At 34.9% G+C, this 12,341-nt stretch overlaps 1 protein-coding gene across 1 annotated transcript in view; it reads right to left on the reverse strand.

Annotated features, from left to right (window-relative positions):
* The window catches only part of si:ch73-383l1.1 (receptor tyrosine-protein kinase erbB-4), a 251,255-nt gene extending 241,661 nt beyond the window's left edge, over window positions 1–9,594 (reverse strand). Inside the window, exon 1 of the mRNA XM_067442180.1 lies at window positions 9,280–9,594. Coding sequence (XP_067298281.1) covers window positions 9,280–9,358 — 79 coding nt within the window. The 5' untranslated portion in view covers window positions 9,359–9,594. The remainder of the gene's footprint in view (window positions 1–9,279) is intronic.
* Between the last annotated feature and the right edge of the window lie 2,747 nt (window positions 9,595–12,341).

A 12,341-nucleotide genomic window follows, 5' to 3' on the forward strand; every position in this document is an offset into this window, starting at 1 on the left:
TGTCATTCAGCAGCAGAAAATAATAAGTCTGAAGACTCTTCTCAGGAAGTTGCGAGTTTAAATGATACGTTGTTTTGGAACTTCTCAATTCTATTTAGTTCATTTTGTTTTCTCTTCTTGCCTTCTTCTGCATGAACCTTCACTAAAGAGGCCTTAAGGCTAGATCCGATTCGCAGATGGTGTGTGAGAGATGTTATTAACCGCACACTCTCCTCTCTCTATCCTAAAAGCCCCGCAGTTCTTCGGAAGGCATTTTCTAACACACTCCTTCTGTTAAGACCGACAGAAGCAGTAATCAAAATCAAGAAAAGTAAACCAAAAGAGACAGAAGTGTTCAGCTATTTAAAAAACGAATAAAAAAAATAAAGGAAATACAATTCAAAAGAATAGAATCCTTATCATAATCATGCCCAACAACTTGTTTAATGGGAAAGCATATTACTACGTCAAAACAGAGTCTTGCTAAAATCCAGACATACAGACAGACAGACAGACAGACAGACAGACAGACAGACAGACAGGAGGTTTAATTTCATTGACACAACCGGTTTGGCTGAAATCAGCATATTACTAGTTATTAGTTTAACCACAAATTGACAGTATATACAGTAACACACAAAACATGCACACATTATAATTATATTATTACATATTGGGGTCTTTAGCGACCCGGGTCTATATCTGAACCGGATGGATCTCTACATGTTGCAATAATATAAATCTCTCCTGATTTTAGAGTAACAATTACAGAAGAATAAAATTAAGCATATTTTGTTACCTTTTTGGAGCTTTGAAGGGTTCAGTTTGAGCAGATGTTTTATACCATCATCATCATCATCACTGTCTTCGTCAGAACTAATTTCCCAGTACATTCAGCATCTGCCCTGATATTCACCATCTCAAACATATTCTCAAAAATATAATTTTCAACATCTTGCTGACAGCTTCTTCACCAGATCCACCATCATGTGACAGTGATAATTGATTACGTTCAGTTCTTGCTGTGCAGTAAATCACTGAGCCATTTCAGGTTTTGCTGATGATACTTCCTATTCCTTTTTTGTTTTCTGCCTGCGGCAAGAGTGAAACGTCACGTCATCATTGTGAATTAGATAAAGGTGAATTACACTTCAGTCATCAAAAGATTCAATTATCGTGCAGAACAAATATTCGTACACTGTTTCACACCATGGGTCATTAGCAAATTTTTCCAAAACACACACACACACACACACACACACACACACACACACACACACACACACACACACACACACACACACACACACACACACACACACACACACACACACACACACACACACACACACACACACAAACATTACTATTTGTAATGTTTTTGAAATAAGTTTCTTCTGCTAATCAAGCCAGTATTTATTTGATCAAAAATACAGATTTTTTTTTTTTTTTTTTTTTTTTTTTTTTATATTGTGATATATTAATACAATTTTAAATATTTGGTTTTCAATTTATTATACTTTAAATTATCTTTATTTCTGTGATGTAAAGCTGAATTTTCAGGATCGTTCCTCCAGTCTTCAGTGTCCTTCAGAAATCGTTCTAATATGATGATTTATTATGAGTGTTGGAAACAGTTCTGCTGCCTAATATATTTGATGAATTAAAGCTTCAAAAGCACTGCATTTATTAAAAATAAAAACATATTTTCAAAATAATATAAATCTCTGTTACTATCAATTTTTATCAATTTAACTCATCCTTGCTGAATAAAATTATTGATTTATTTAAAAAAAAGAAAAATAATGACTAACCAAAAATTATTGACCAGTAGTGTATATTGTTGTTACAAAAGATTTCTATTTTTAAAACATTTGCTTCTTTTTTTATTGTTATTTTTTACTTTTTATTCATCAAATGAAAAATGCGTTTGGTTAAAAAAAAAAACAGTGCAAGTACTTCATATTCAAGCATTTCTCAATGCAGTGGAAGGTTAGGGTTTATCTGGCTCTCTGCAGAGCTATAGACGCTGGTATAAGTACACCACTTTGGTGACATTTTCAAAAGCGTATGATAGCCTGTAAATGCCAACTTTCATACGAACTGATAGCCATCAGGGACATCATTTTGTCGCAACCCTTTAGTATGTCTTACACAATGAGATGTTTTCATGTAGTTATGATGAATATATTTTTATACTTTACTCAGACACATAAAAGACCAGCCAATGCGTTCCAGGTTGTTTCTATGCATTCAGAGATGATGAAGTTAATATTTACAGTCTCTTTTCCACATGGTGAGGATGCAAAATTCAGACTAGGGTGAGAGGTGTGACCAAAACATTACCACAGTATTTCAACCTAAAACTGACAAAAATGTATTAACTAAGTGGTCATGACACCTTTGGACAATCCAGTGAATGAAAACACACTTCATGTTTTACTTGGAACTTGGATACAAACCACAAGATAATTCACAAAAAAAAATTCTCATATTATGCATGTAACATAAGTTTCACTGGAGGCAAGGTTTCAGAACCCAAGTGCAGGTTTATTTTTAAAAATCCAAAATCCTAAACATAAAACAAAGACTTATTTGGAAAAACAATAAACTTGGCTTAACTAAACTGGACTGGCATGATCAGACTTGACTTAGAACACACACTCACCAACAGTGGATAACCACAGTCAATATCAGACAAAGACACACGGCAAACATGAGGGCTTAAATACACATGGACTAATGACTAAACAAGGGACACCTGTGAACCAAATGATGAACCAATAACAGAACATGACACAAGAACACATGAGAATCACATGATAATATAACACATGACAAAACCAGGAAGTGCATGACAAAACAGAAAGTGTGTCCCAAATCGCATACTATCCATACTAAATAGTATTCAAAATAAGATTTTTTTATGTCTTAAATCGTAGTATGTTAAAAAGAGTATTCCAAAGATACCCGGATGGTTTACTATGCTACCCCCACTTTACTACCCGTACTCTAACGGCTGATATTGACCACAACCCATTGCTAGTTTGACGGGAATTCGATTAGAACTACAAACACGGATAAAGAGTGTTAAAAAAAACTACAAACATGATGGATGTGCAAGTCCGACGGTTAAGTAGAGAGGTTTAGATAAATGGGTTTTTACATGTTTTTCAGTATTCAACCTCACAAAAAGTTATATTTATTCAATATTAACCACATTATATTTCACCTGCTTCAGCATTGTGGACTTTTTTAATGATAAGTTTGTTCATTAACTTTTAAATGCATCATTATATTTAAATACACGAGGAGACTCTCTGCATTAAAGACATGTGCTACTAAAGATTAACGTGCTACTACATTTCTCTCCGATACGGTAGGAAATTAAACTGGACGTGGAGGATTTGATGAGAGGATTGACAGAGCAGATTAAACGGTGACGGGATGCACATAACTAAGCAACAGAATCCGCTAAAGATGACGAAGTATGTCCCTAAACTTGTATACTCTTCTGCTACACACTCAGAAGTATGTACTTTTTGTTTACAAAAAGAGTAGGCCTACATACTTTTAGGATGTAGTATAAGTAGGCGAATTGGGACACAGCTGATCTCATGACTGTGAACGAAGCAAACTGAGAAACATGTCTGTGAACATGGCAACTGAAAATCCAACAGTGAACATGACGAAATCAGACATGAAACATAACCCAAACACCCTGTGACACATTTAAAGACTACATTTATGCTGTGCTATAAAAAAACATATATTATTACACGATACATACATACAATAATATTCAACCCTCAGTCAGGTTATTACAGTTCTGTGAAACATTAATGTGTTGATGTGTTTGATATTACATTCACACAATGTACATCCCATTCCCGACAGGTATGCAGTTCTCATCAATCTAAGTGCTGGATATCCCAGAGATATCCCAGAGAGGTAAAATAAGAAATGGATTCAAATAGTAAGAGGGTGTCCAATATCTCATTGCCCAACCCTAAGACTTACCAGCGGCCAGCTATATATAGGTAGTAAGCATTCTGCTAGACCCCTGTATTAAACAGACTGAATGAGTATTCAACTGAACGCAAAATTATTTAAAAGAGCATAGAGCTTTTTTTCTCTGTTATTTTAGAAAATGTAAAGAGAGTGAGTCAGTAAATAAGTGCATATTTCACCATTCCTGTGCACTGCAAAAAAAAATAAATACAAATAAATACAATAAAAACAAATAGTTTTAATTCAAATTCTGAAAATAACTGTCAAATAATAATAATAATAATAATAATAATAATAATAATACTTATTATTATTATTATTATTATTATTATTATTATTATTATTATTATTATTATTATTATTATTATTAGTAGTAGTATTATTATTAGTATTATTATTATTATTTGTAAGCATATATTTCATGCTAAAACTCACAATTCAACTTAAAACGAAATAATAATAATAATAATAATAATAATAATAATAATAATAATAATAATAATAATAATAATAATAATAATAATAATAATAATTATTATTATTATTATTATAATAATAATTATTATTATTATTATTATTATTATTATTATTATTATTATTATTATTATTATTATTTACAGCTTAGTTATTATGTAAGTAGATATAGCATCTACTCTAATTTAAGTCTGCAAGGTTAAATCTCCCCATTCAGCTCTGTTCATTTGATATTCTTTCAGCCAAACTTTCCCTGCTCCTAGTGAAATAAATGATGAGCTCTCTACTGCGAGCATAAAGCAGCGATGATAGTTTCTCACAAGGTCTTCTTTGATCCAGTAATCCAAGGTGACACACTATCACCCCACCTTCTCAGTAGTTTTATGGACCTTTAAACTGATAGAAGCTGCAGTGATATTTCTATAGGGTTGGAATGTGACATCTGCCCTCTACCTCACCTAAACAGAGCAACAAAAGTAAGGCCATGTGGCTTCACGGACCAAAGAAGACACAGAGATGTTGTGGAGTACACTTGTTTATCGCTCGCTTCCGTTTTCGCTCTTCGATCCCTCTTTGCCTCTCTCTTCCATCCACTACCACAGCTGCCATTTCCAAGAACATGCTTTTTTACAGGTCACTGCCGTGCACGCTAGAGTTTAAAGGGACAAAGTGGTCAGTGTTTCCCTGTAAGCTGATTCACAATAAAACTCTCTGCTCTTTTCAGTTAAGACTAGACTATCAACTAACTATTAACTATGACTTTTGCCTCACAAAACCCTTGACTACTGCTTATAAATAATTAAGGATTAAGGGATATATAATATGGTCATGCAGAATGAGCTATTAATATGTGCTTTATAAGTACTAATAAACGGCCATTATCCTAGTGTAATGCAGGCTAATCCGCAATAGTTCATAGAGAGAATTGGACCCTAAATTAAAGTGTTACCAAGAAGCCTTCTCAATTCTAAGCTAAAACTTGAGCTGTCTTTATTATGCAGTTTGTTGTTTCAGTTTCAGATGTTGTTTTCCTCTATAAATGATCACATTAGCATGGGAAGTAACGGATCACAGCTGACGGAGAGGCACAGAGCCAAACTGTTCTGAGAGGATGGAGAAAGACTGAGAAAACAGTGAGGTGACAGAGAAGGATGAAGGAGGGGGGTGATGTCTTAGAGGCAAAAGGACAGAAGCCATGCCACAACCACAGAAAGAAAGCAGCGGGCTTTTGTTTTCAGAGAAGAATTTCAAGGGGTGAAAAAAAAAAAAAAAAACTAAGCTATAGGGGAAAAAAGAGAATTCTTTCGGCTCCCCCCAAAAAGACAATCCCATATAGATTATAATTAGCTGGTTTACTCCACATGTTTAAGAAATGTCACATTCATGATGTTTGCTTTCAGACATCTGAAGCAGGAATAAGGTACTTTGTATTTCTTCAAATTAAAATTTAAAGGACTCTTTATATTCATTTAAAATTTAAATATGTGACCTTTAAAGGGATTGTTCACCAAAAAAAGAAAAGAAAATCATTTTGTGATTTTTGTGAGCTCAAATTGTTCCAAACCTGTTTAAATGTCTATTTAATGGCTGCAGAGATCTGCTTGGTTGCAAACATTTTTTCCAAATATCTTCCTTTGTGTTCAGCAGAAGAAAGAAACTTATACAGGTTTGGAACAACTTGAGGGTGAGTAAATGATGACTAAGTTTTCATTTTTGGGTGAACTATCCTTTTAAGATTTGTATTTGTTCTGTGTGGGTGATTCTCACAAAAAAAATAAATTCCAATAAAAAGTCTGTGTCACATTTTATAATTGAAATACTAATTGGGCTTTGAATTGGGCTTCCTCGATTCATTTAAGAAAAGTACATTTTCTACTTGTCAGGTAATATAATTACTTTTGACCAAACATATAATTTCTTTTGATTTTAAGATGAAATTTTACCAGGAATTGTTTTTGACAGTTTCCGTTATTTTGAAATCCACTGCCGCTTCACCGTGATATTTTAAAATATTAAAATGTAAAATCTTTTGATTCTTTGCATTTCTGAAAATAATGTTTAATAATAATGATTAATATGTGTACATTCTTAATTATTAATGTTCATACTGCTGATCATTGAACATCCGCATTTCTTCGACAAATGTCTCTGTATTGTAAGACATGGGCAACAAGTGTCAAGTAAAGTTATGAGTCCATGACAAATAAATTATTAATAAGAGGATTATGCTTGGCTGAAATTGCAAACAACATTTCCTGCTCATAAAAATATATTAATGTCTAGACACCATATCAGTGACAAGCTTAATTACTGGGGGACTCATTGGGACTCGCAAATAGAGCTTAATCCAAGTTGACGCTGAGTAATAATTTGACTGCATTCCCGAGTCAATATCCTTTAGAACTTAAATGTCACATCTCAGCCTGGGTCAGATGTTGTGTCATTTATCTGCAAACAGAAGAGTGAGCTGCAGCAGAAATTAGATATAACGGAACAAAAATATGAAACATGATGGTCCTGTAATCATTTGTAAAGAGATTCCTGCATGGGGAATGTTTCGTTTATCTTTCTCAAATAGCCTCCAGTGAATGAAAAATGTTCTGGAATTACAGTCATCTTGCATGTAATCGCATTGACACTCAGCTCATACACTCAGAAAAAAAAAGGTACAAAAGTTATCACTGGGGTGGTATCTTTTTAAATGGTACACCTTTGTACCTAAAGAGTCTCTCAGGTACATATTAGTTCCAAAAGTGTATATGTTAGTACCTAAATGGTACATATTAGAACCTTTGTGAAGGGTACTGTCCCAGTGACAGCTTTTGTACCTTTTTTTCTGAGAGAGTATTTTACAAAGAGTTTTATCATCCCGAATGATAAATATCATTTAGGATCTCTGACCATGATTTAAATGCTTTGTGACCGTAAATGCCTCAATGTATTCAAATTAATAAATCAATGGTATTTATTTCAACTATACAGACTGAAGAATGAAGATTTCTTAGATTTATTTATAAAAATAAAAAAAAATCACATTAAAAACACTGTAGTGCATGAGATAATTATAATATTAATAATATTTTTTATTTACAACACACTTTCATTCCGAATAATCTCAAAGTGCAACTATTGTGAAACTGGGAAATCTGAATCGCCATGATAATTTAATCACAATCCAAAGGTTATAGTCATTATAATAACTGAAACACATAAACCGCTTCTTTGGACACACGCTAAACACCGTTTTGCGTCATAACACTCACGGACATTTTTGTCATGATAACCTCCATCCACATATCTTGTTCATATAGCCTACACTGCACAACAAAACTTAATTCATGCACCGCCAACGCTGAGTTCACGTCTCTCAGTTGGGATGCTGAAATATGCTGAGCAGCTATTTGAACAGAGCGTAGGGGTCTGGAGCGCGATGCCAAGCGCGCAGGAAATGCGCGTTCCGCCGAGCGCGCTCCCGCGCTGCGTTCCATCAAGTGCCTTTATGCGCACCGATATATTAAAATAGACACTACTGACGGGAAGTCTGTGACAGCCCATTGAACTATATGAAATGTATTACACTAACAGGGAAGGGACTTACTATTCCTGCTGGCAATTCTGGTATTTTCATCTCATTCTCTCAAGCGCCACCAACAGGCACTTACGTTTTATCTTTATCCTTGAACACTGGTCTAGAAAAAAACTAAACCAAAGGAAATGGTTATTAAACTTTACCTACAACAATTATCTGACACGTCATACAATGTGGTTAAGATGAGATTCACACAAGACCTCCATCAGTCTATTCTAGCTCAAATTCAATACAAATCTCTGTGATTTATCAAACCGTTCACAACACGTCAACAAATGTGGTACTAAGGTTGCCAAACTGGAAGTTAAAGTGACACATTATCTTATTAAGGGTTTGCCCATTTAAAAAGGAAACTTGGTCTATGGCAACTAAACTTGGTTTGTGGCAACTAAAACTACTGGTTTTGCTTATAATTTTTGAATTGTTTAGTCTAAACTTATGCCCCTGATTAGGCCATACTGGGTGTCAGCCATTTTGAAATGTATACAAAATTATTCTCTCTCTCTCTCTCTCTCTCTCTCTCTCTCTCTCTCTCTCTCTCTCTCTCTCTCTATATATATATATATATATATATATATATATATATATATATATATATATATATATATATATATATATTCCAAAATATTCTTGTATAACATGCTTGTAAAAAGCAAAGTATTGGTGTATTGACACAAAACTTTTTGTGTGTGTGACATTGCCACAGTGCCCTGACATTACCTCATGAATTTGGTGACAGAGCTGACTGTTGATATGTCTCCCTTATTTGACACACCCATTTCAGGTCTTTCTGTTTCCACTAATGATTTGAATCAGGTGTGTTAGATGAGGAAGACATACAAAATGCAGAGCTCCAGGAACCCCTGTCACTATGATGCACAATATTGTATTATAGGCTACTTACAAATATAAAACTATTAGTTAGTATATTTGATCTATCAGGCTATGACAGCTATTAGACTATGTATTTTCCAATTTCACAAAATAAACACTGGGCGATATGTATAAACAAACAGAAATGCTATACGCAGCAATTAGTCCTGAAGTATGTGTGATTCCAATGGATTCCTCTGGTCTGCAGGGATACACTGTGCTTAAAGCATACACTTCACAGTCTTTAAATCTCCGCTCGTTTAAGAGCAGCAAAGTAGTCGATAACAACAGCGCACACACCGGTCAAGTGCGCAGCTTGCCAAGACCCTTTACGCACTTGCACTATCACTCACCTGACTGACCGTTGCTCCTCTGAACCGGCACCATTACGAAGACGAGGCAGAAGAAGAGAAAAAAGCGAGCCGGCCACATGTCTGCTTATTTTAAGAAGTTATATCTCCATACATTAGCATGATCAATAGAGAATCCGGGCATTGACAGTCCAGCGTCTGCGTCTCCAGCGCGCGCACTCACGTCTTCGTTCCAGAGCACATCCTGCAGCTATAAACTCGACTGGACTGCTTTGCTTTTGCGCTGGTTTCTTTCTTTTTTTCTTTTTCTTTTTTTTAAAGTAATTGTGCCTGATTATCCGGATTGTAGGACTTGTAATGATTTCATTACAGCGATGGACTCGCAACTTCGGTTAGAGCGTCAGGACACGCCCCTACTTGAGCGAAGTACCGCCTACCTGAAGTATGAATGGTCAAAAGAGGCGCTTGAACAGACAAAGCCACGCCCAGTCAACGATGGCTTTGCATATACACCTGCTTACGCTGCTATGTCAGGGACTTTTAAAGCTATTCATACACAGGATGTCCAAATGTGATGATCCTCCTGTGTGTGTTACCATTATATATTTCAAAATTATAGCCAACAATAAATTAACCCTGATTAATTTCATGATTTCCAATGTTTAAACAGCAGAATGAAACCGTGATAATGCTCAAATATAATCTGTAAATATTTTACCTGTTTCTCTTTATTACATTTTCACTTGACCCCCCTAGGGGTCTCTGGATCCCAGTTTGGAAACTTCTGTTTTAGATAAATAGGATAATACATTCAAAAGACAACACACAGCTATTTATTTATTTATTTATTTATTTATTTTCACAAATTGAATGAGAAAATTAATATACCAAAGAATTTAAAATAAAACCATTCATATCTGAATGTTTACTAGACCATAATAAAACAAATAAAATAATAAATAAAATGACATGACTTGTCAATACCGACTGTTATTACTGAGCGTTTAAACGAGTTTGATCCTCTGCTTTATGAGATGGTCACAGTATATAATGTGACACTGACACCTCATAAGTTCTGTGTCAAGCTAAACTCTATTAACCTGTTCAGTCCCTAACCACTAGAGGCCCTCGCATTACAATCAAGAATGCATTGTTAATGGTGACTCAGCATGATCACACTCATTTCCCTCTGTAAGCAACATTCTTCAGAGCATGTGTTTGACAGTGGGCATTGATGGGAATGCATTTACAGTACACAGAGGTTTAATACACAGTATACTTAGTATTATAAATAGGCTTTTAAAATAAGACCTAGTTCAGTACCAAGATTAAATAAATGCTGAATGCAAAACAATAAGCAGGAATTTTAGTTTTTTTAGTCAATTTAAAGGGATTTCCACTCAGAAATGTAAATTGTGCTATCATTTACTCACCTTCCAAATATGATCCAAATCCAAATTATGACTTTATTATTCTGTACAAAGACAATGACCAACCCGTTCTCACTCCCAAGGCGTCAAAATCCGAAGCATGGTCAAGTGCCTTCCGCGTCACAATTAAGACGCTAAAGGTGCCCCTGGGCGTCATTTTGCGACGCGCTGGGTGCTCCATTCATTACAATGATAAACCTTTGGCGTCATAAACAGACGCATTTAATTATTTGCGTTTATAAAAGCAGACATGATTTTATTAATATTTAAAGGCTACTTTAATATTTTGGAGCAACTAACCCAACTCCTACCCTAAACCTACCCATATCTAAACAATATAAAACACATAACAGGCAAATAAATGTACAGTCACAAGTATTTATTGCAAAAACTGACCAAAACAGTATAAAAGTATTAACTCATGTTGCATTCCAAGTCTTCTGAAGTCATACGATATCTTCATGTGAAGAACAGAGTCGATCTTGATGTTTTAATCGCTGAAATGATGATCCCGCTGCCTCGTGAACGAACTCATTCATATCTCATTCAAATAATTCAAAAGACTCCTGAGCATGACGCAATCGGTCACAAGACACACGAGAGCCAATGACATTTTACAATCAATGCTGACGTAATGACGCAATTGGTCACAAGACATACGAGAGCCAATGCAATTTCACTATGAAATCTCACGTAACGGGCGCCAATATTTGAAATTTGATTGTGTTTGTTGATGATCTTCTGCGGATGGAGATGCTGATCGCTTTTGGGGATTTTCTTCATACAAATCAATCGTTTGGCCTCGGAAAACTTGGATTATTTAACTTTTTTGAATAACTTGTGTATGCAGTCGTATACGTCAGGCTATATCCTGTGTTTTATATCATGTTCAGACAAATGGGTAGGTTTAGGGATGGGATGGGATGGGGTTGGGTTACATGTTAAGCATGTCTAAATAGCGTAAATAAAATAAATGTAAATAAAATTATGCTTGCTGATTAAATTGAAAAACACACTCCAACATGTCATAATGGCAAAATTATAAACTAATACAATTTCACCATGGCGATAACATTACTAATACCCAGCGCGTCTGTGTATGACGCCAAAGGGTTCTCACTGAAATGAATGGAACACCCAGCGCGTCGAAACATGACGCCTTGGGGCACCTTTAGCGTCTTTATTGTGACGCGGAAGGCACTTGACCATGCTTCGGTTTTTGACGCCTTGGGAGTGAGAATGGGTTGCAATGACATACGTCATATTGCAAAAGGAAGCTCGTGCTCAAGACTGTCATGAACACGCTCAGGACCGTTTGCCGAGGATGAATTATATTTCTTGTTTTTTTGTTGTTGTTGTTTCCATGGTCCCATAGACTGTTGAGGCGTAACACATTAAAAGTAATTAGTAAAGTAACAGATTACTTTTAAATAAGTTATATTTAACTTTTTCGAACCAATAACACAAGTAAAACTTTAGACTGTCATTGTTATATATGCTACAAGTTGCTATAATAATAACTATAAACTATGCATAATTGCATGCAACTAACCCCACACCAAACTATAATCCTAACCCTATAGTAAGTGCATGCAGTTAATATTACTCAGTACTTAAATGTATAATTAACAGTGTAACAAAGACACCTTACAATACATTTGTAACCCCTTGTTT

This window comes from Pseudorasbora parva, chromosome 4, assembly GCF_024679245.1.
Source record: "Pseudorasbora parva isolate DD20220531a chromosome 4, ASM2467924v1, whole genome shotgun sequence".
NCBI classification, from domain to species: Eukaryota; Metazoa; Chordata; class Actinopteri; order Cypriniformes; family Gobionidae; genus Pseudorasbora; species Pseudorasbora parva.